The sequence below is a fragment of the Fusarium proliferatum genome (assembly GCF_900067095.1).
Source record: "Fusarium proliferatum ET1 genome assembly, contig: FPRO_scaffold001, whole genome shotgun sequence".
Classification (NCBI taxonomy): Eukaryota; Fungi; Ascomycota; class Sordariomycetes; order Hypocreales; family Nectriaceae; genus Fusarium; species Fusarium proliferatum.
This window is the reverse complement of record NW_022194790.1, coordinates 3,206,403-3,230,506: the sequence shown is the minus strand read 5'-3', so window position 1 is coordinate 3,230,506 and position 24,104 is coordinate 3,206,403. Positions and strand designations below refer to the sequence as shown.

The window sequence follows — 24,104 nt, the reverse complement described above, 5'->3', positions numbered from 1 at the left end:
TTCTGAGGATGCCAAGCACGGGATATTATCTCGCGATCCAAGACATTGGTAAGAGTCGTATACGCCGTGGGTTGCAGCATCACCTTGGCCGAGGATCCCACCAGACATCCATTATACCTTGTACCAAATCAGACTATGCAAGGACACTCGAGGGGCATGTGGCAAGATATAGTAACAAATCTTTAACTCGTGCTGCTCTCAAACTACACTTGACGTCTCTACATAGCCTTTGGAGTTCTTATAATTACCATCATGGCCAGTCAGAGTAAAGAAGAAGGGCGGAGAAAGGCACTGAAGCAAGTCAGAACTTCAACAATAAGGGGATATCATTCTAGAAGCTCCCTCGACTCTTACATGTTCTCTCATCTCTCGTCACATCATCACTAAATTCCTGTATGTCAATTCGTGTACTGAGGCCAGATGGAATGACACAATTAGGTAGGCCCGGTTGTACAGGCCGTATCGAAGCATTGGTTACCCATCTCGCCCAGTAACGTACGTTTTTGGTGGGGTCATGCCAATGGAAGTTAACGTCCTTGAGGCTTGTAGGGACGGGGGGTGTTTAACGGTCATTGGATGTTGTCAACAGAGAAGCCCGGTTCAGATTGACATGTTGGTTGCCTGTCTTGAGCTGTTGGTCTGTTCGCTGTCAAGAGGTGCATCAAACAACCAATTGATCTCCAATTGCGGTGCTGGTGTAAGCGCTTTGTATTGACTTATAGAACGACAAAGATGTTATGCCTAATATGGAACCAGAAGAAGGATGTTCCGGATCAAGCACCAGGAAGTATGGGGAGTATGGAATGTGTCTTGAGACAGAATATCAATTGATATAAATTTACAGACCATCACCACTAAGAGCGGTCAGTCTTGTAGCGACCACATAGTAGTGCATGGCTTCAAACGCCATAAATTTGCATGCGTAGAACAGAAAATCACAACTTCTTTGCTTATTCCGAATTATATATCCCTCCTCTTGGTGATGAAACAACTTGAAACGAATTACATGGTACAACTATTGTCCCTTACAGGGCAAACAGCATAGCCATGACAACACCCAAGACACCAGCGGCGCCCTCACGCGCAGCAGCATTGCCGCTATCGCCACCAGCGCTGCCAGACGCCGGCGTGGTCTGGCTGCTACCAGCACTGGACGTGGGAGTGGTGGCACCAGAAGCGCTGCCAGAGGCGGCGTTCTTGTCGCACGTAACCTCGTCGGGAAGATCGGTCACTCCGGCGGTCGAGCAGATCTGCTTGGCGTACTCGACGGCGGTTTCCTTGCCGGCGGCATCGCACTTATCCTCAAGACAACATGCGATGCCAGAGAGGAAGTCCTTGTTGCTGCAGATGCACTTGACGTCGAGCTGTCCGCATCCCGCGACGCCGCCACCGGTGGTGTACTTGCTAACACACGGTTGCTATATAGGCAGACAGAAGAGATTAGCATAGGTAGTCGAATTGCGAGCGGTAACGTATCAAGTCTGGATATTCAGCTCATGAGGGAGGCTTTGCGACGTACAGCGCACGTTGGTAACTTCTCTTGCTGAGCGGCAACAAGGCCAGCCAGGAGGACGGATGTGAACACCGACAGCTTCATGATGAATACTCGGACAGTAAAGATGATGAAATTGAAATTGAAACTGAAACTGAATGAATGTCAAGAAGAGAGAGTTATGCGGTTTCACGTACGCGCGTCGTATATTTAAGAAAGACTCCTTATGTGAGACAAGACAGTTTTACCCAGCTATCACCAAAGGCAACAAGCTTACACAGGAGCTACGCCCATTATGTATTCTTGAGCACCCTGACCTAAGTTGTAACCATGCTAGCGGGCCTTTTCCTTCGTAATAAACGCTCACGGTCCCCAGAAGCGGCAAAATGTCTGAGCCGTATCCGTAATTCCCCCCAACTCTAATGATTCATATGCAGATCACCAGCCAATCGCCATATTTCCACGTGTTCCAGACCATTTCGGCAGATTGCACGCTTCGCTATCGCTATGGAACCGCCTGATGATCGGGTGAAACGGCCCCGCGGGGACGATGATCAATACCCAAACATCTGCAATAATTTCAATGAGATTCAAAACTTGAACACGATGTATCGTTCTTGTTGTACTGTATGCTACATACACAACATGGGACATCTTGGCAATCAACAAGGGTAGCAAGGTAGCTTGGTTTCAGAAAATGTGTCTCAATACAAGCCACTTCATATCAATAGAACTTAGTCTCGTTCTGATCGTCCAGGCGTTTTTAGAGCATGCCAACCTTGGCACCAGTTACACCGAAAGGAGAAATTCATCATCCGGTACCTGATGAATAACAAGGCTATGGAACACAAGAACGCCTCGATCCTCTGGGAATGGTTGCCATTCACTATTGATCCTTTAGCGTCTCAATTCATGCTTCTATCTTTGGGGTCCAGCCCGGTTATTCACAGCAAGTCTATCTCTGCTCAATAGACGCCTCCGCCAATAGTTCCTTTGCTAGCCACCGCCATCAGAACTGCTATCATATCCTCTCTTACGAGCTGAGCTGTAAGATGCTCGGAGGGAACCTGGAGTGGCAGGTTGCATGCGTATTTGCACTTTGCATGACTGTCATATTAACCTACCCACTTTCTGTGTGCCTTTGAAAGTATAATCCGGCTCCTGAGCGGTGCACCGCTCGCTGGGTCGCCATCAAACCTTGTTTGATGAAGCCAACGTCATGAGTAACACGTTAGGCCTTGTCAATTTGGTCTTTTTCATACTCTTTTGCCCTGTTTGAGAAGATCCGAAACCTTAGGAGGAAGCACGAGAGCACTCCTGTCGTTTCTGCGAAAAAAGTCGACCAACGAAACGGCTGTCTTCTCCGGCAAATCTTCGTGAATGAAGTGACCGGCCTCAGGGAACACTTGCAAGGCATATTTCCCTATCGGTCAATCAGTACGCAATGTTCAGAGAGCGGCATTAGTCCAACGGTTAACAAACCCTGCATTTGACCGATGGTCAACTCGGTGTCCAGCCTGTCAGTACCAGCGAGCAGTAGGAGTTTTCCTCCCTTCGCCCCCAAGAACTTCTTGCTCAGCCCTATAAACCAACCTTCCCAGTAAGGCTGTGTTGCGCCCAAGTTGGTCCGCCATCGCCACGGCCTTGTCGGGTCGTCGTTCTCGTTGAAGACGAGTAGCGCAGGAACAGATGTCCGAGCGGAGATGGAGTTTCGTATCGTCCGAGATCTAATGTGCCATTCGATACCTGCTTGCAGAGTTGCAAAGCCCAGTGGTCTCGTAGACAAATAGGTGTGCATGCTTTGTAGAGCATCAATAGCGGAGCCCTCCACAACATCCAACACAGCGTACCCTAGAACTGACGTTCCTAGCCTACCGGACTTGGCCAGGTCAGTAACAACTGCTCCGCCTAAGGAGTGTCCCACGAGCACTATCGGGGGCATCTCTGGCCAGGCCATCTCATTCTTTGTGAGCTGCACCATGCTGAACAGATCCGAAGATAGAGTGTCCAATCTCATATCTAGTGCCTTGTCGCCAGGTGCGCTTGTGGACCCGTGACCTCTACAGTCAATGGCCAGGATACCTGCTGTTGACAGCCGCTTCTTTATTTCAGAAGCAACAACGGCGAACGACAACCCCGATGATCCGGCACCATGATGCATCACAAACAATGGCCCTTTCCCGACCGGTGAAGTGAGATAGGCATGATAGACTACTTCCGGTTCCTGCTCTGACTTTAGAGACAATTCGCGCTCAAAATAGGTTGTCCAGGGGATCTGCTCCAGGGTCCTGCCGCGGGCGACTCTGTAGCCTGTCAGTCCCGCCATGTTTCACTTGATCAAAGTGCTGATTGGAAAGTACCCTTGGGGTCGAGCGAACAGCTTCTGGTTGGGCGATGGTATGATGGTTCCTGTCGAGGAGACGGATGAGGCGGACGAGGCTGAGGAAGAGTCATCGTCGACAGGCTCCGGCAACTCGGGGAGTACATCATTCTCGTGCTCCTCGTCGACCTCGTCAAATGTATCGTTAGATATGCTGTACTTGGCCTTGGCCCATGCTCGCTGCAGGTCGCTCATGATAGATACGGTGTGTAGATGACGTAGGGTCCATCCGCACTGCCAATATGCGAAAACAGATGCGGACGGCACGAGACGAGCGCCTGGTGCTGACACTCGTGGTAGCCTCTAGCTTTCTACGAGCGACGTCGCTTCTGATCAGTACAGTATGGGAGCCGCAGTGGTGTCCTCTGATGTCTTTAGCAACTGGTGATGATGGTCGGGCGATACCCGAGTCGGCCAACCAGCACAATCCAAATCGACTTGCCTTTGCAAACACTGGGGCATAGTGTGTGCTTTTGATGTGAACACTGTATCTGTACGGAATTCCACGGCAAATCTACAGTGCGGGTAACTTTCTTCATGTGGTCTCTAACCATGGGTTCTCTTATTTTCCTAATAAACCTCGTCATTAAGATGGTACATTGTCTTGCAACCATACTATTTTCTTACTTACCTGAGAGCGGCTTCTTTGTGAATGCAGACACGTCTTTTACTAAGAAAAGCCATTTCGACCGATCAGTACTTAGTTGAGTCTCGAACAGCAAGTTGACTACATTTTATATCTCGACCATTCCTAGTATATCGCTAATTCGATAATACCTGATCGAGGTGTCATCGTGAAAAGCCCCAAGCATCGATATTCCCACATCCCCATGTCCGATCAAGCCACTGTGAGTTGGCACAGCTATCTCATCGGTAGGCTAAGCTTCTGGCCACACTGTTCTCTGATAGGGCTACAAAGTTCTGGCTCGGCGCCTCGCCTAGATCTTAGGCTCAACGCATCTTAACTATAGCATCGTGGCTTCTTCATTCTTCAGATCTTAAAGGATCTGTCTGACACCCACTTGTGCAGTAGCTCACTTCTTCGACAGCCTGAGGGGCGACGGTTACTTGACCCTCGTGGGGAGGGGATGGAGAGTGGAAAATCCCATCACGATCTCAATTCGTAGTATAACTAACTGTATAGGTACTTTCCATGGCTATTTGCCCGCCTCTTTGTTTTTGACCTAGTGAAGTGTCTTAGGCATTTGTTGACAATCAAGAACAAGTATTCAGGTTAAAAAATTCGCCTACCCTGCAGTCAATATATTGACAATTTGGATCACCTTATTCACGAGACACTCGGCCGAGCTAGAAATATCGCCTGCCCGAATCCCTGTCGGCAAAAGAAACAGGAACCTTGTTCGACGCCGAGTCAACCTGAACAGGGTTAGCAGCCCACCGTTCACCGTTCAAGTGCCTAATCTTGCTCAAGCGAATTCGCTGGCGCTCAGCTAGCGGCTCAAAGATTCCATGTTCCTGCATCCTGGTCCGATATTGTGGTGCTGGCAAACGAGAACTCAGTATGAAAGCTACCCTCTAGCTAGGATCTGTCGACTCTTTGAAGAGGAATGGAGAACGAGTAGACGAGCTAAATAAAGTAGCTAAGTGGTGTAGAAGTGACAAAGATTAAGGTCAAAGAAGGCACGTCACAAAGTTGTCATTCGCATTTATGATCGACATGACCATACATACATCTCATTGGTTGCTGCGCGAGTGTTCGTCTGTCTTCGGTTAGATCCTCGCAACTCTTTGGCAGCTGTTAGCGGCACAACCCAGGACGTTCACGTAGGAAATAGAATAACAGAATCTATGACCTTTACAAGTTTCAGGGCATTACCTTGATCCGTACACCGACGGAGACGTATGAAGAGATATCACGAGAGGGGTGGTGCAGGAAATTCTGGTATGAAATCCCCACACACTAAAGAGTCGCTTCCTTTGGAGCATTTCCTTGACGCTTGTCAAGCTGCTTGAATCTCTTGGAAAAGGTAAGATAAACCTGGGCGAATTGAGTGAGCAATGTCACGGTATCCGCTGTGAATAAGAACCGCTACTGGCATGAACTCGTAAACTGTGCAATCCCAGGGCGACGAGTCTTGGGCCCATTTCTTTTTCTTTTCAAAAGTCTTCAACATGTAAATCCTTGACAATGACACGAAAGACATGACCTCAGTGGCCCGTACATGTGGGAGACAAAATTCAGGAGGCTGGAATCCCCGACTGTATGGAATTCAGGTCACAGGTCTTCTCCTGACAGACCATGATGGAACAAAGTGTCTCTCGGATATTTTTGTAATAGTTCCTAGGGCGAGATCTGAGACTTGAGAGAGCCATCTGACGGTGGCGCCGCCTCCAACAGCCTGGCATAAAGATCTAGCGATCGTCCAATAAGATCGTTCGGGATGTCCGAGAGGCAGAATGCTTCAGTTGGTATTTCCCCGAACTCTCACCAACTTGACGGATTCAAATGGTGGGGGTGGCTTTTGAAAGTGAGTGAGTATGCCCCGACAATATGGATAACCTTCAGTTAGCGGCGTAACTATTAACAGCCTTGAGAGCCCGTGACAAACTAGCTCAGAGCCGCTGAAATCATCGCTAAGTTTTCGCATCTGGAAAATGTCTGAGAAACACTTGCTGTTGGCATGGGGCACGGAAAATTGTTGGCCAATAACTATGTCAGTCAGTTGCTGCAAGGGCTTGTGCTGCTATACAGGGGACTCGCAACCTAGTCTCATCCTGATAACGAATTTCTTTCCACACTGGGTGTCTGTGTGCAGTGTTGAAGGATATCTGAATCAGATATTTGGAAACGAAACCACAGTCGATTTGTGACACACTTGGTCGATTTCCATTGGAGTTCTCCTTGGCTAGAATACTTCTTACCCTCCCAAGACGCTGGATCACGGCGCACGGGATCAAGCCACACTTCAAATCGAACTCCTGGAAGTTGGTAGGCTTGCTATCTGCGAGAGTCCGAGAACAGAAGCCTCCCCCCACCAGATCGACATACAGTCAGACCCTGATGAATGTTGGGTAATTTCCTCCCCTTCCAGCCTGCCTATTCACTGGCATGGGCGTAGTATGAATGATGTGATTGTGAGCGGCGGGTTTGCTCTGTAAGGTTTGGTATTGCTCATATGTTGTAATATGTATAATGTAAGGCCATTATTGGCTATGGGCCAATAGGGTACTCTGACCTGAGACGTACATAAATAAACTCCTCGTTGTCTGAATGGTCAGCATATAGGAGCTACGATGATCCAGGTGATGGCCGCTTCACGTAAATTGCTCGATAAGAAAGACTTTGCTATCTAGCGCCAAATACTCGGAGCATTGGGCTTCTGGAGAAGGTGTCTCAGTTGCAAAGATGGAGAGAGGCAGAGGCAGAGGCAGAGGCAGAGGACACCTCTGACATATTTTACCTGCGTCAGCTTTTTCGTCAGGGCTGACCGTCGCCAGCCAGTCAGGCAATAGAACCATCTCGACGGACTAAAACCTCCATCCTTACCAAACACAGATCAAGAGAAGAGGGCTTGTCGCGGCACATGACCCGGTGGCCGTACCTGTAATGTACGTACGGGCCGTGCAAAAAAGAATGTGCTAATGTCAAGGAGATATTGCGTAGATCTGATCTGCTATTGGTGAGCCGGCACTTGACAAGGTTGGTGGAGAAGAAAAAGCAGCTGAAGTGGGGAGACTAAGGCGTAGCACAGGTAAGATGGCTAGGCTAGGATGGGCTCTCAAAGGGATCTGTGCACCCAAGGCAACCCCAGATAGGAAGTTCAGTGCACGTCAAGGAACGTGCACGTGCGGGAGGCTCGATTCCCGTCAATCAGTGGGTGGGCAGCCCCCTCCCCTGCCAAGCTACTCACAGTCTCACAGGAGATGGAGGCATTGGAGGTTAAAACAACTTGGCTTCTCCGCTGTAGGAGAAGTCTTAGCTAAGGCAGGTCTTGGGATTTTTTTTTTTGTTTTTGTCTTCAACTCGGAACTTCTTGGCAACTAATCCCAAATCAACGTCACTCATCTCCTCTCCCAAGCCATTGCTCTCTCTGATGCTTCTTAGCTTCGTGTCTATTGGCACTAATATTTCCGCAGACTTCGCCCCGACGCCCGTCCATTTAGCGCCGGGAGTATCCTCAGATCGACGTGAAGCCTCTGTCGGGAAGATCTTGAACTCTTTAGCCATCCCGAACTCATCATGTCCTGGACACGGCATCACTTCTTCTATGTATCTGGAAGCAGACGTACATACTCACCAATATCCTTGCGGCCCGTGTCTACGTAAGCTTGCGCCGAGTCAACTCCCTTCCTCCTAGCAGTGCTGAAAAGGAGTGGTCCTCTTGCAACACCGAGACACCATTGGCATGGAACCTACCAAAACATCAGCTAGGTGGCGTCTATAAACACTACTGCATGTCTTTAGTTGCAGACGCATTCTCAGGTTGATGTTGTGTGAAGGGTCAGGCTCGTATTGGTCTGTGATGTTCTCAGACCTCGTTGCCAACTTGAAGGAGGGGGCACTGCTGGATACAGGGGCTTAACAATCAATTTGCGACAGGCTCTTCTCGCTCATGGAAACTTGGTGGCCTAAAATCCTTATATGTGCCAGGATTTTTGGAGCTGCTGGGTTTGATGCCAGAGTAGCCGTACCTATACAGTTCATCGTGCTCACCTGGCGACATGCACGAAAATTTTGAACGTCAAGAGATCGGCAAATGGATACTTGCAGCGCTTACGGCGATAGACATTTGCCAAGCGAGGTTTCTTGTGACAGATAATCTCGCGTATGTGCGAATCTGCAGAGCTGTCAGAGCACAGAGGGAAGCGCACAGACATACGACATCAACCTCTCTGAGTAAGGAGGGTATTATACCCGAGTTGAGAACTGACCTGGCTCACATAACTAACGCACACTGAGTGGTTTTGCGTTCTGGCTGAACCTTGTTTTCCAACCCCTTTGCCGCATTGGGACTACCTTGCGGACTGATCAACAACTTTGCTTACCCACTACTTGGTCGATGCCAGGTTCAGCTGGGATGTTAATGGGTTTGTGTTATGATTTTCTGCACTTTTGCCGTTGGAGCGCAAAGGCCCCTAGGACACACCCAGTCCAGCCCCGCCTTTGAGGTTCTCAAAATCGAACAGGAATATGAAAATCTGGCTGATGATCCACGCCTTGTCCGATTCTCAGGGCCATTTGTTCCTCCTCAATTGGGCCAGGATGTGTACCGACAAGACCCGTTGGCCTTTTGTAGGTGATTTAGTCCTTGCTTTTGCTTCTTCTTCGCCAAATGTGGACGATACACACACACACATATCCATCAGTGGAGAGAAGGGGTAACATCAACGAGCTGAGACGCACGTACATACTGTATTTGTAACGCGCCAATTCGTTTTCGACTTCTCGGGCACGAGTAATTACATATGATTAATGATATTTCGGGAACCGTGGAAAACTCGCAGGTCGCAGCTCTAATTATTTCCAAGGATCAGATAGAAGAGGACGTCTATGACTACCCCTGGAAGCTTTGCTTCAAATTGTTGTTATATTGCCCCTTATGTGTAAATTATTGGCTGACCAGATATGTCTCTACGTATCCTCCTCATTATAGAGCCTACTGAATCAAAGTTTGGTACATACGATGCCGCACTGTCAATTGGTTCACACTAATCAAGCCAGCTCTTTACAGATGTCTACTGGGACTGATGCAGGAGAATGGTTATCACTCACGTCAACATCAATGCCCCGTGCTCACGCACCGCAACACTCACGGGCCATCAAGTCAATTGCATCGGGGCCCCGGCTTTCTTGCCCTGGTGCCCCGGTCCCGGCACTCGTATCCTGACAGGGGTGACGGCCTCGTACTGTAAGCCTCACAAGCAAGAGTGATTGTTGTACTGTATGTACTGTTGGCCAGGCTCCTCCACAAACCGCCATCACCGAAGGCAGCTCAGTGGAGGTTGGAGCCACTATACTTCTATGGCCCAGCGTACGACCTAAGCTCCACAAGATCTTGGGTCGGGGAGCACCTCTCGATAGTTGATAGCTAACCATTGATGAGATGAGAGCTCACAATTTCCTTCTGATTCTGGTTGTGAGGCCCCGCGTTATGATTTAGCCGCTCCCTGTGATAGGAAGCGTCGAGACACTTGAAATGCCACTACTGAACCATCGCGCTTGTTGAAGAATCACTTTGGTATCCGTAGCTTGGTAGCGTATGTATATATTGTCCATATCATCCTTGCTTGCCTCCAAGGATCTTCAGGTTTACTTTTGATCTTGCATCCTAGTTGGCACTTATGCTTGCAGGCCCATCTTCCGCGGCCCTGGGCCAGGAATGTCTTGGCCGCCTGTCATCAACAAACCTAACTACCTACCTACGTGCTGTGCTGTTACTTCAGCGGTAGTGCTAGCCCACCACCGCCGAGGCAAGTCGAGAAAAGAAAAAAAACTGAGTGAAATAGGTATGCTAGGAAAAGTATTCAACATCATCGATCTCTGACCTGTCGATAACCGCTTGGGTAGCCCATGTTGCACCCAGCTTGCTCTGGGCCAATATAACATCACGGTGGCGCTCCAACTACTTCGTTGTCACCACCCTTTTTATTATCCACCATTTTAGTCGTCGGTACTCATCAGTGCTAATGCCACAATGAGACTTCATGCTAGACCATCTTTGTCAGTTTAGCCTCCGACTCGATCTGAGTCCCTCACACCCCCAGACCCCCCCCTTTCCTGGTCCATGGTTTAGTTGCCGCTAGATACCTTACATTATCTTTAAGAGCATAGACCCTGGTCTGCCTTGACCCTAGAAGTCGATCGTCTTCGGGACCAAAGGTCAAATACATGCCAGGGACCACATTTTGATCTGGTCAGAAACCTGATCCTATTATTGCTGCCATCCTTGAGCTTGATCTTCCCTCACAGCGTGTCTTTGCCTTCTGCCACGCTGGGAGTCTCTTATTCGTTGCTCTCTTTTGTGTCAGAGTCAGAAAGCCCTGCTCGTCAATGTAAACATCGTTCTCGTTGAAAACCCATATCACAATTGCTACCCAGGCACTTCAGCAACGTCTTCAGGGACGTTTTCTACTATACGTCTTCGTTTTGTGTGTACCGATGCTGTAAGGCATCGGTACTTCTATCCAAGTGTATCGTCCCTGACATACCTTAGACTACCACCTCCGCAAAGCTTCTAGCTCCATTTACAGCTTGCGCAAACTCTCAACTCAACTCAATTCAATTCGATCCGATTGTTCATTCTTTTCAAGCAGCCAAATTCATCTTATGCTTTCGATGAATGCTGAAAGAGTGCCCAGCTAAACCCCTTGCCGACAACTCCAACCACAACCACTGCACACTGTCCATGGCCATCGCGATAACGTCGCAAGACTGCTCGAAACTCTATTCGTCTGGAGCTGGGAATTCGTGGGAGAGTACATCGTCCGAGCTCCCCATGATTGGCGTTATGTCTTACCACTATCCACCACTCTCCCCTGCCGACCATGAGATGGGTATGCCACCCCAAGGCTTCATGCCTTCTTATACGCTTCCTTCTCAACAACTCTCTTCAATGACAATGGTCGACCCTCACGCCCCATCACTAGGTCAAGATCATAGTCTGGATATGAACGGGTCCTACTCAGCACCGAGCAATGCCTCCTTACTGGCTTCTGAGGCAGAAGAGCAACAGCAAAACGGGAACTTGGGCGAGAAGAAAAGAAACAAGCTGGGTTACCATCGTACTTCGGTGGCTTGTGGTAGGTCTAGGTTTTCCAATACAGGAGTGTGCTCGTCTTAACTTGTTTTCACAAGGTCACTGCCGGCGCCGAAAGATCAGATGCATCACGTCGCCTAATGATACACAAGGACGCTGTATCAACTGCATTCGTTTGAAGAAAGACTGCAGTTTCTTCCCTGTAGACCAGGCATCGATTGACGATTCACGAAGCAAGCAAACATCGAAATCCTCTACAGCTCCAAAAGGAAGCTCGGCAACCTCGTCTCCGGCAACTCCGATCAGCAACCCAGTTGAGCAGCCCAAGAAGACAAAGCCACCGTTTGTGCCATCGTCAAAGAGACCTGGGCCAATTGCAGTTCCCAAGATTACAGAAGCTGAAGGCGTCAAGGGGTTTCCCCCTCAAACGAAAGGTTCATCCATGATCATCAAATCTCTACAATGTTGAGCTAATTGAGAATTGCAGCTTCAGGGACTTCACCTACAAGCATGACCCCTCCAGAAGCCGGAAACCAACATCCTGCCAGCTGGATAATTACAGCACCCGAGCAAAGCCCAACTTCGTCCTCGAATTTGAGTACTCCATGGCATACATATGCCACAGGATCTCCGATGAGTGCGCAATTCTCTCCATTTACGTCAGTGAACCACTCCCCATCTGGATGGCCCCCTGTGAACTCGGAGCCAGTACCCCAGGGTGACGTGGACATGGCTTGGGGTCAGTTTGCACCACCAACACGGTCCATGTCGTACGGAGGGGAGCCCCTGTCCAGCAACCATCCTTCTCAGTACTCTTTGATGGCCCCAGGCCGACAATTCGAGCGAAGGCCATCCGCTTTGTCCGATGCCTATGCGACTTCTATGAGCGGTATGGTCCCTGGGTTCGATAGCTCCGGCATGAACACAACGGTCCCCTTCCCACCAAACGCGGTGTCTGCGACCAACTACCCAGCATGGAGCCAAACACAGGCATATCCTGGATACACATATGTGAAGAATCCAGAGACTTACGGGGATGATTGGTCTCACGAAAGGAAGGGACAAGACCAGCAACTTCAGGGAAACTCTGGTCAACAGGTCATAAGTAATGCGGCCATGAATGCATATCAAACCCAACGATAATGGTCTACAGCACAGAAGATATCTTGGGCTTGTAATAGGAAGGGGATAGCTTTGGGAGGTCGCGCTGATGACTTGCTCAGTCCGTCAAGTGATCTGAGTAACACTCATAATGATATGCATCCTATTTTGGCGTTCATCTGCTGCGTTACTGTGAGCTGACGAACTGTCTGCGACCTTTAGAATCTCAGTTTACCTTAAAATCCAGTAATCCATACTTGTATTATTTCATTAGGCAACCTTATAGGCGGCAGTCATCCCCATAGCGGCTTTGAATCTTTCTTTTTATTACGAAAAATTATCTGTTTTTTTCAAACTCTCACTGCTTTTATTGGATTCTGATAGCTGCAATGATCCATCAACCCGTCGTTATAAACGTCAAATCAAAAGTCTAGGCTTTGTTCCCACAACCATATATAGCCCGACATCTGTTCATATTCAGGGGCAATAGAGAAGCTACCGCATGGAGTGTATGAGTGCTTTTTGCCCTGAATAACGTTGAGATATACGTCCTATCTTGACATCCGGTTCTTGAAGTTGTTCCTTTGTAGTATGAAGCTTCCGTCATATCTCGTTACTAACAGGGAATATGTTCTGAGTATCTGTGCTATCATGAAAACAGAGCCTGTTTTCACGTATTAAATACTAAGATATAGTCTCATATCTTGTTTATGGTTTATAGGCGGTGGCAGTCCCTATCCGTTCTAGGTAGCTTTCCCATGCTCCTTTATCTAGCCCGGAATATAACAAGACGAGACAGAACGCACATGATATAACAACAACCCGCCCAATATAAAATGCCTTGGGCTTGACCGAGGTGGCATCATCAGTCCAGAAAACCAGGAGAGCAAGAGCAGGAATGAGCCAAGGGAATCCTTATGTCAGACCTGTTAAACGCACTGCATGGTCTTTATTCCAGCGCCATCTCCACTGCGAGGGGATTCAAAAGGCGGCAATCTCCATTTCATTCGGAATTAGAGACCGCAGTGTACCAGTACAATCGGATGGTTGAGGTCATCAACGACGAGCTTCTGGTCGAGGCAAAGATAATAGGCCAGATAAGCAGTCGGACAGAGTTCGCACACCCATCCTTTCAGATACCCCTCCATGATTATCTCGAGAATTTGACCTTGATATGTGTATTTCTAGTGTAGTAGGATCATTTGCGGCTTTAGTACTGGATATTTATGTGATCAGGATATCACAAGAAGGGTTGAACTGTCTATAAGTTTGTAGTAGAGTCAAACTTTGTCATAGGTGAATGATTATTCCCTATGGAAGAATCATGTGGTTGTTAGGACAGTTATTTAAAGTATTTATGGGATGAAAGTAAATACTAATTCCAACTAAGAGTATATATAGAATAAAACGTTTATTTTAATATGTCACCTTGTTCTATCTTCCTGGAATATTGATAATATTTGCCTAAACTTGATGTATGTACTTGAGATCCACTAACTTTGTATTGATAAGAGCCATGCTCGGTAATAGCAAAGCTTCAAATACTTTCACTTATAGTATCTGCTGCAACAGTTGGGGTGATGGTCTGTTATCATATATTCTCAGGCTCCTTCAGAGCTAGTATTTCTCTATCTTCCCTGTGAAAGGCGAGGACCTAAGTACAATGGAGAGGAATAAGCTGTAAGCAGGACGCAGAAAGGGAGACTATTATCTGCTTTAAATGCCAAGCTATTACTTTTCTGCAGGCATCCGATGATATATTGAGATACCCAGGTGCCATGTTGCCATGTTGCATGAGAACTGGTGTTTCTTAACAGGACAGCGCAAAAATTGACGTTATGAAACTAGGCGCCACGTCAAAACCATCAAAGTTATATACGCACTGAGGCTCAGCATTGTCAACAGCAACACACTATTCCCGCTCGTCCTGAATTTCCGCTTGAGTGACCCGTCCGGGGATTCAGAAGTAAAAAACTGGTTCTGGCCTTCGTATCGGCGGTATATGGCTACTAGCATTACTGCGACCCCATACACGGCAAAGAGGGCACCGATGGCATAGAACTCTTGGGTGAATACCTTGAGGATGATAAGGGCGAATGAGAACTGGCCGAGAGCTGTACGGACATATGCACCTTCAAAGGTACGCTGAGCTGCTCTGACCTCAACGAGCCTGTACATGTCAGCAAGGTGCATCCCTTTTATCTCGCGTCTTCCAGGCTCGGGCAATAACATATCTTAGTCCTCACATGACATAGAATCTGCATTGTTGCCTCCAAAGTGAATCCTGTGTCGGCGGCACTGAACTTACTCTTGTGTCGTCAATACAACTGAACGTGCTCTGTGAAGGCGAAGGTGAAATTGATCACCGGGGTGAGGCTATGTTCCAGAGACATTCTCAGCATCCATCCAAGACCATACAACCTCAAATTCGGCTACAAACCTGGAACATGGTAAGCGTACTGGCTCCTGAGAGTGCGAGCAACAATCACGCAGGTAATTGTCTGAGATTCTCTGAGCGTCGTTGTGTATAGCGAGACGAAGGTAATGTGGTAGGCGTTTATAGTCCCGAATTCCACGAAGATGCAATTCAGTCTCGATCTTGCGTGAAGATTGAAGAGCTGAGGTTGAGGAGCTCAATTCCGGTTTAGCGGCTGGGGAATGTCATGGGTGCCGCTCCCATGTATTGGTCACGGGTAGGCACACTCCTTGAGCATTTGACCCGTTCATTCTCGACTCTACCTATCGTTCGTTCGTTGTTGATGTGATATTAACTGAAGCCTTTCCGTCGGGGCCGATGAATAGAGAGCGCACTTGAGGAACTTGGTTATTTCATGTCCATCGCATGTCAACACAGTAATCTCTGTAAGTAGTTATCCTATTCATGTTGTACGAAATAATCGGGATCATCACGTTGATCATATGTCACGTGTATAATTAACCTTTCGTAACCTCCAAGTATCACTTATATGGAAGAGAACCAAGTCTGGCAAGGACGATACAGTCCCATTGAGATCCTCTGAGTCTCTTATTACAGAAGAGCTGAAACCTTCATCGTTCGTTTTGGAATGCACTACCAGACATTCAATACACAACCTCATAGGCTCACAGCCTTTACACAGCAACTTAACAAGCTTTTGGGCTTTGACACCTTTTAATATGACACTGCACAGTCTCAAGCTTAGGTTCGGGACTTGATTGCTTCGCCTCGGTCATGCAGTTCATCGACTCCGCCCCCATCTAATCCATTGCGATTTTGACCTCTTCAGGTTGCACAATAGTTGCCCAGTCAGGAACGCAACAGCCATATGATTGTACCACGCAGATCAGAATAAAGAAGATGAGTCTTACAAGGCCAGACTTCAGGCCTTTGGCTAAGATGGTTGGTCACGCCAGGAAGCAGCATGTTAACTTTTAACTTTTTTATCCCTCAGTTTCATGTATCTAGCCAGGGGTACTCCTCATGTCAAGTGATGAACAACTAGTAAAGCCACTTTTCGCCAGCCATGTGCGTCTCCCACGCTGCTCCGCCAGCTAGATTTACAGAAGGTATCGCAGTACCAGTCTTTCATGGTACTGCGACATTGCGGCCTGTGCCTATTACGGACAAAACATAAATACATTCCAGGCCTGAAGGTGATATGTAGTTCCCATCTTCCCACCATTTCTCTTGTGGGAAGGGTTTGTTTGAATATGTAGTGAAGAACAAAGAAAAGAGGTGAACCATTCCCGTTTTGTAAGGTCAGGCAGGGGGTATAGGTGCGACAATATGCGCAGTTGGGATGTTATAGGTAGGTAGGTATCCATGATTCTAGGATACTGGTATCAAAAAGACTGTCGAATAGGGTACCGAGTAACACATGCGAGTCATGCTGTGCCTGGCCAAGGTATGGCTTCTGTAAAAAGGGTAATTCTGTGTCCCCAAGGGTGAAGCCACTGAGAGGCCGAGACATCTGGTATCGAAATGTCTATTGCGAACAGCGCCACAGTCGTCAGGGGAAGCTTGCTCCCAAGACATGTTTTAGAAGCCAAAAATGCAAGTCCGGAAATCGCCAAAGCAGATGCAGTTGAGAGAAAAGAAAAGAATAATGCGCGCCCTAATGCAGAATGGGAGTAAAGTTGGCTCCTTGGTGAATGAGGTTCCATCGTTGGACCATGTAAAGCGTGAAAAGTTGAAAACCATGAATGGGTCTGTCTGCTGATGCGTAAAACGTAGAAAAAGGAAAATAACAGTCGATGAGTGAGAACTCGTGTCAGTGATCTAAAAGCGAAGAAGTCGTTGCGGTCGTGGTGGTGCTATGAGCATGAGAATGATTAATCGTAGTGAAGATTAGTTGAAAGGACAAGTTGTCGGAGCACACATCAAATTACAGCGCCACGGTCGGTTTGGCCGCTGGATTCGTCAAGGCGGATGGTGTAGTATGAAGAATCCCTTTGACAACATTGTTGGGAAGAGACGATAGAGAGGAGTGACCATAGACCTGAAGGAGCAGACAAGGTGAAACCAGCACCGATAGAGTCGAACTCTACCACATGCAAAACAGACCAAGACGTAAAGATCATAACGTCTAATAAGAGGCCATACGGCGAGCATGTGATCGGTCGCCAATGATGGGGGAGGCACCAAGGAGGGAGATTGGTGCATGGAGAGTTCGTGACTGAGGCCTGCTGGGAGCAGTAGGTGACTCGTCTACACAAGGCTCACGTTGGCCAAAAGCGAAAGTCGCGGCGCGGCTGAGACCTTTACGAGATTTCAATCGGCCCATTTCGCGTTCGCAAGTGCGCTGGTGAGCCTCATCAGACATCTCAACGTATTCTTGAGGATAGCAACGACCCCGGTGTTCGGTAAAGAAGCCCGAATACCCACCGTCTAAAATGTAGACTTCGGGATATGTAAGTTTGGGGTAGAACTCAGCATTCACGGTGCGGTCCTCAGATCGAACATGACGAGCCATCAGGGGGGCACGGTGGGCTGAATACTCGCAGTGGAAGATGAGAAGCGTCCGCCCATCCATAGGAGTCTGGAAGAGCTGATTTGTGAGCAGGTCCTTATCATTGTAGTTGACAGCACCATCAATGTGGCCGCCCTCATATTCATACTCAAACCGGCAGTCGATCACGATCTTCTGGTCGAAGTGGGAGCTGTACTTGCCATCCAAGACGTCGACGAGTGTCTCTCGAGTGATGCGAGGAATGGTATCGGTGGGATCTTCCAAAAGGAAATGGGGGAGGACGGGCTCTTGAGCCTCCTCCACATCCATAACCGATTGAAGCGCGGAAGAGGTGGTCTCCTCTCCCTCTGAATTGCTCTTCATTATGTCAGCAGGATGCTCGAACATGCTTAATGACCGACGGAACTGCTTTCGATTCCTGAGAAAGGGATTGGACTGTCGCCGGGAATGGGAGTTCATGGAAGGAGAGCCATTGACGCGAGAGCATGCATTGAAGTTGAGGAATTGGGGTCTAGTGCGGCCGATAGAAAGACCAGGGCATGGACTGTTGGCAGATGCGGGTCTGCGCTCCTGAGGTGGTGATGTCGACTCGAAACATTCGCTGAGAGACAGGTTGGAGCTGGTATGGTTCAGGCGAGAGCCAGCACCGAAGCGGAACGGAGGCAGCTCCGTGTCAGCCTGGCGACTGGGTACGGCCGTGGTACTGAAACCCTTCATCCGGGTTAGGGATGGTCTTCGTGGGACAGCTATTCTACGGTTTCTAAAAGACGTCAGTTGGGGTTCCAGGAGGAATGTGGGATTATGAGACTGACTCAGCCATGATGGGCTTGGGAGGTTCCAAGGAAGACTGCCTAGAGATAGGAGCCGGGGAATCAAGAATCATTTCATCGTCAGCGGCTGGTGTCGACCCCGGAGTTGGAGAAGTTATCTCGAACTGGGTGAAGAAAGGTGTCTTGTGAGGCAGAGGTGACACCTCCATCAACTCCTTGAGCTCGGCCAGTGGGGCAGGCGACGAGGATGGTAATGGGGGAGTTGTGACTGAATCTATAGGAACATGCCAATTAGCCACGAGGTTCTTTGTTCTAGACCTTGTTGGTCCTGCTCACCTCGACCTTCCAAGCTGCCCATCATGCCAGCCGTGAAGAGTGCTCTTCTGGGAGTGGGGAACTGAGGACTGGAAGTTATGTTAGCCAAGACACTGTAAAACGATTGCCAGGCGGCGCAACCAACCTCGAATCGCTGTCAAGTCGGAAGTTCTGGGAAAGATCAGCAGCCAAACTCGCAGCGGGCGAGGAGCCTCGTACGTCCTTGACGTTGAAATAGTCTCCAGAGTGCTTGTGCATCTGCTCGCGCAGACTCATGCTTGCGGATGTGACAGATGATGTAGAGTAATGAGGGTGCCCGCGAAAGACATCTCGACTACCCCAACTAGGGAGCATTGACGGGCGGTGTAATGCCGCCAGAGGGGAAGAGGCTTCCATTGTGAATGATGGTAATGAAGCAGCGGGACGATTCGAGGGAACCCGGGTTTAATCGAGTTCTGTCGAAGCACGTCAGCTACTAAGAGCTACTCGATATCGAAGACACGGCGATGGAGTATTGAAGAGGTAGTTCTGCAGTAAGTCAATGCTGCAGTAACACCTCTGTAATGGTATCGAATGAGCGTCTGGGCAAGTGCCTTGAAGCCAAGGTTTGCACAGATTGAATTGTATTAAAGTCGGCTCGTGGGCGAACCAAGTATTAGATGGATGATGGGAGATTAGCTCGTGGCGGGGTTTCGACGATAGCGTGTGACGGCGGTCGTTATACTCGTTCGAATGACATCTGAAGGAGGGACGAACAAGACTCGATAGAGACGTAATCGTGAATGCGTCCGACGACAGGGAGAGTCGTCGCCGTTACGATTATGAAGCAAAGAGTCAGGTTGAGTCGAAAAGACGTCGAGGTCTTAGTCTATCTCGAGAGGGATCGAGATGGTTAAGCTGGTCCAGACCAAGTGCCAAATTGACCAGGGGTGGGCGTTGCTGGGCGGATGGCAGAGGACCAAATCGCACAGGTCTCAAATACACACAGTACAGTACAGGCAATTGGATGCTAGTACCAAGGAAAAGATAAGGTTACTGAGTACCGTAATGCTAAAACTAGCACACCGAGACAGACAGAAAGCCTTTTTGTCCAAGAACGAGAATTGAATTTGCGCCGGGTCTTCCTGTCTTTCAATGCTTTCCCCTTATTCTCTTTTATATCGACCACTGGTGAGAACCTGTCCGATATCCGAGGGTGGGCTTCGAGTTCAGGCTAGTTAGTGCTGCTTGTTGGCTGGATCGAAGAAGGACTGATATGGGGGTCTAATCGATTGGAAGAACGAGCGGCTGTCTAAGTTGGATATAATAAAGATTGCTAGCCGTAACCGTATTTGCCTTTTTTGGAGAGACTGTCGGACGGGATGGGTGGGAAGGGGGAGCAAAGTGAAGATGTGAGTGCGGGAGCTGAAGCCTTTTGAATGGATTCAACCAAGCCCAGTCCAGGCAAAGGCTTGTCTGCCCGGTTGGAGTTTTTTTCCCAGGCGATTCCCACCAAGGTTGTTAGGGGTGATTTGGGTGCGTGCTGGGGGCCTTGGGGTCGCTGGGGAGCACCGACTTACAGTGGAGTTTAGTGGGCGAAAGCTGCACCCCCAGTGCAGTGAAGGGAGAGAGGTGTGAGGGTGTGAGAGGGGCGTGTCGAGCCAAGTCTACCAAGATCCCACATTGGATAGATACCGTGCCTTGGGTGGGCACCTATCTCACTTGCACGCACCTTCAGGGCCTCAAGGCAAGGCACAAGGTACCGGGCAGCACAGCAGAGCTCCCGTAAGTCGTTTTACGTCCTGCAGCAAAGGCCTGCACTGCTGAAGCAAATCACATCTCTCGCCAATCCCTCCCCCAGCCGGTCTGCTGCCCACTTACCAGGTATCTGTCGATGCTGAATGGACGTCGCCCCGGAGGACAGCGCGCGGTTGCTCAGCGGAGGTGGGGATGTCACTTTGGACCTTTGGGGCTATCCTTGTCCTGGATTCGTCAGGCGCTTAACAGAACAAGACCAGGGCATTATAGGCACTTTACGTAGCGTAGTATGGTAAGGTCGAGCAGCACCTCAGTTAAGCTACCGTGCGGGAGCTTGTCCTTGGCCAAGGCAGGGCAGGGCAGGACAGGGCAGAGCTATGCTATGTTTGTGAAGCTGTGCCTTGAATTGGATGATATGCAGTTGGATTTGGATGTTTGGCATCAAACTTGGTTCTGCCAGACTTTGCTAGATTGGCAGACGATATAATCTTGTTTACTTTTCTGGAATAACCTTTTGATAGCGTCTTGGGTAAGGCAAGGCAAGGCATCCTGATTGACGTTTTATGTCTTTCGGCTCTGTCATGTGCATTCCCGGCTTCTAGAGCTTCCATTCATCATTATGGATCCCATCCATTGCACAGACATAAACCAGGGCAGTTCCAGTTCGCATAAAGAATACCACCCATACTCCGGAGAGTCATGATAAATTAAACAGTTGTCGATGAATACTCGACAAACCTCCATGACATGGATAAACGCCATCTGTTTGCTGGCATTGTCTCAAACTCATACCGCAAGAGATCGAGCTCTCGGTCATTGGCAGGCTATCTCATCGTCTTTGTTCATCTCGATTTAGCACAGATACATCGACAAACTTGATCTCATTGCGTGAATGATCGACCGTTTTATTTTCGACACCCATTTCCCCTGGTCAGCCTTGACGCACGCAACACATCCAATCGATGGATATCTTACACAATTGCTCAATGCGTTTCTCTATGCCAGCAGCCATGCACCGACCAACCGGGTTACATCATCACCCCAGGTTAAGAAGCGGTGAGGGCATCGACATGTGTAATAAAGTCTACTGGCACCCATGCCATGCGTCCTCCCGACCCGCGATGCTGGATATGTCAATTCAACAGCTGGATCCATGACCATGCGTCGACCCAGTAACCTGAATGAGAAGACAAGACAGGAGATGAGTTATCACGAGAATGGTGAAAGGAAAAGGAGAATCAAATATCTCCCAAAGCATGGATACCGTTGCCTGCATAAACGTTGAACAAAGAAACTCGCCCTGGAGCTGAGACTTTGTTGAAGCCATATTGATTTGATGGGCAGTCTCAAAGAGATCACCCTCGAAAACAATCCACAATAAGCCACTACCTGAAAGGGTTCAAAGATAAAGTGGAGGTCCATAGTATACTTCTCTGTTTCCGTAACAAAATGCCTATTGCCAAATTTATTAGACGACGATACTGTCGACGCAGTGTTTTCTAACATTAGATATCCGTTCTCTTGCTCTCACATCAATCAAGACCCAGAAACACCACTTCCCAATCCGGAGCCTTTGTCAAGCCTCATGATGAAAGACTGAGCACTTGACTGTGATCAATCGACCCTTTATTGCTGTGGCTTGTTGCAGCTTCAATGTCCTAGTCTTGTGCCGGCCCAAAAATTACCGTCGCTTCGGGATTGGATAAACAACCTCGAGTTTAGACAACAATAAGTCAAGTTCAAGTCAGCTCTTTGTCAGTTCCCTGACGGATTGTCGCTTCGCCAGAAACAGCGGCTCCAGTGGCGTGAGGACCCCGATATAACTCAGACAAAGGAACCTCTTGTCTGAGAATCTCGATGCTCGTTGGCCACCAGGAGCTCGGAACTACGACGTGCCTCCGCGACTCGGTTGAGACAGCGACAGCAAGAGTGACACTGGCGGTAGAGACTTAATACTGATGTGTAAGATGTGTCAGGTCGGAACGTAGAAACGAGTCAGATGAATAGAGTGATTTGTGAGTCGACTGTCCTACGGCTATGGATACAGCTTCACTCTCACCGTGAGCTATCTCTCCCTGCGTAGGTGAATCTCCCTCCCTTAGGCAAGACCGCGGTCAAGTCCATAATAATTTCCATAGTGTTTCGTACCCAAACGTTCAATTCACCATCTTTGTAATCACACTATCGTACCTGTGTCTCGGATGAAAAAAGTAAAAGGCCCCAACGTCTCCATTCTGTTGCTCCAATTCAAATGTCAAAATGTCGCCTCCCTTTCTTTGGTACCGGGTCTTTATTCTGTGCTAGGGATAGCACCTCAGCTTTGGCACCTGGGGCAGGCATTTCCCATGTCGAAATTCGCACAATTGACAACCGTGCTGCTGGTCTTTATTCCGGGGATCTAGCATTGGGGCTCCAGCTGTATACGTGCGTGCCCTGAGTGCCCTGAAGCATGACGTTTACCGCCCACTGGGATCTTGGTCCAACCGCCAAAACCGGTTCTTGTTGTTTTGAAAAACTGCCTCGACTGTAACAGAAAGAGCCGTTAACGCTTCGGCCCCTGGTCGACCTCGACTCTGCACTGGACATCTAGATATCCGTCCTTGTCACCTTTACAGCCCTGTCCTCTTGCCTCGTGTACGCTGTTGTTTCAATGCCTGGTCTATGCTTATGCTAAATGGGATGCTACTGTGTGTTCACTTATCCGTATGCTCAATGCGTTCATCATCATGCCCCAGGAACTTAGCAGCCTCGGCGCCTCTCGGTTGCCTGGGCCCCCTGTCGACAACTGGGGGATTGTTCCCTGCACTGGGTTCCTCAACTATGAAGCCGCCGGCGCCCGTTGAAGGCTCTTGAGAATGACGCCTCTCGAGGCCTCGACCGTCTTTGCTGAAGAGCATGTCCTTGTAGAGAATACTCGGCTTACTTAGGCCAGTGGCAACCGCTCAGGTTAAAGGCAAGAGTCAATCGAAGCGGCTCCGTGGAAATTGAAAGAGGATGGAGCCGTCTGTCTCTGTGAAAATTCAGGGTCCTTTTCTCCTTGTGAGACAGTCACACTACGACTAGGGCCCCTGTTCAGAAACACAGCGGTTCCACAGCGAGCACGACGAATGACAATGGTGAATTGGCGATTCAGAAGACTCAAAGCGATTCCCTATTCAGCCTGATGTTGTTCTCTAATTGTTGAAAAGGGCAAGTTCAAGCCAGTGCAATCATCACATGGAATCCTCCGAGAGACATATCCGCATTCTCAGTATGAGATGAATCGCGACGATTGACTCGACTCGACTGGGCTGAGAATTACATGACAGGATGGTTCCTGAGTGAATGCAAAGCATTGTGAGTTGTGCAAGGTTACGATCAATTAACGCAGCGTTGTTGGGTCAGAAGCAAGATCCAACCCTTGTCTAGCCCGATGCTAGTGTCCAGATAGAGAAGTTGGAGACAAGCTACAGAGGCAACTCCATGGATGAACAAGCGAGGTGGGGGTGAACAGAGAAGAGCCCAAAAAGGGCAGTTCATGCTTGCAATTGCAATTGCAGCTCAGCCTTCGCGTCGCCAACTTACATACATCCTACATACTGTAGCATACGACTGACTTGCAGCAGTACCCGAACGTCCCATTACTGATCAAGTCAGATATCC

The 24,104-nt window shown here is 48.8% G+C and overlaps 6 protein-coding genes across 6 annotated transcripts; 2 read left to right on the top strand and 4 right to left on the bottom strand.

The window, feature by feature from the left end:
* Positions 1-1,025: 1,025 nt before the first annotated feature.
* FPRO_01028 (uncharacterized protein) lies at positions 1,026-1,597 on the bottom strand (the record flags this gene model as incomplete). The annotated part of the gene is made up of 2 exons (XM_031219881.1): positions 1,026-1,418; positions 1,520-1,597. 2 exons carry the CDS (start codon positions 1,595-1,597, stop codon positions 1,026-1,028), a joined length of 471 nt encoding a protein of 156 aa, XP_031075444.1.
* A 1,151-nt stretch (positions 1,598-2,748) lies between these two features.
* FPRO_01029 (Protein phosphatase methylesterase 1) lies at positions 2,749-4,067 on the bottom strand (the record flags this gene model as incomplete). The annotated part of the gene is made up of 3 exons (XM_031219870.1): positions 2,749-2,915; positions 2,975-3,795; positions 3,853-4,067. The coding sequence occupies 3 exons, from the start codon at positions 4,065-4,067 to the stop codon at positions 2,749-2,751; spliced, it is 1,203 nt and encodes a 400-aa protein (XP_031075443.1).
* Positions 4,068-11,239: 7,172 nt separating this feature from the next.
* Positions 11,240-12,733, top strand: FPRO_01030 (uncharacterized protein; the record flags this gene model as incomplete). The annotated part of the gene is made up of 3 exons (XM_031219859.1): positions 11,240-11,633; positions 11,689-12,024; positions 12,078-12,733. The coding sequence occupies 3 exons, from the start codon at positions 11,240-11,242 to the stop codon at positions 12,731-12,733; spliced, it is 1,386 nt and encodes a 461-aa protein (XP_031075442.1).
* A 1,794-nt stretch (positions 12,734-14,527) lies between these two features.
* FPRO_01031 (uncharacterized protein) lies at positions 14,528-15,140 on the bottom strand (the record flags this gene model as incomplete). The annotated part of the gene is made up of 3 exons (XM_031219848.1): positions 14,528-14,861; positions 15,000-15,067; positions 15,132-15,140. 3 exons carry the CDS (start codon positions 15,138-15,140, stop codon positions 14,528-14,530), a joined length of 411 nt encoding a protein of 136 aa, XP_031075441.1.
* Positions 15,141-17,256: 2,116 nt separating this feature from the next.
* Positions 17,257-19,121, bottom strand: FPRO_01032 (uncharacterized protein; the record flags this gene model as incomplete). The annotated part of the gene is made up of 4 exons (XM_031219837.1): positions 17,257-18,400; positions 18,453-18,684; positions 18,747-18,814; positions 18,871-19,121. The coding sequence occupies 4 exons, from the start codon at positions 19,119-19,121 to the stop codon at positions 17,257-17,259; spliced, it is 1,695 nt and encodes a 564-aa protein (XP_031075440.1).
* A 1,960-nt stretch (positions 19,122-21,081) lies between these two features.
* On the top strand, positions 21,082-21,341 carry FPRO_01033 (uncharacterized protein; the record flags this gene model as incomplete). The annotated part of the gene is made up of 2 exons (XM_031219826.1): positions 21,082-21,124; positions 21,178-21,341. 2 exons carry the CDS (start codon positions 21,082-21,084, stop codon positions 21,339-21,341), a joined length of 207 nt encoding a protein of 68 aa, XP_031075439.1.
* Positions 21,342-24,104: the final 2,763 nt, after the last annotated feature.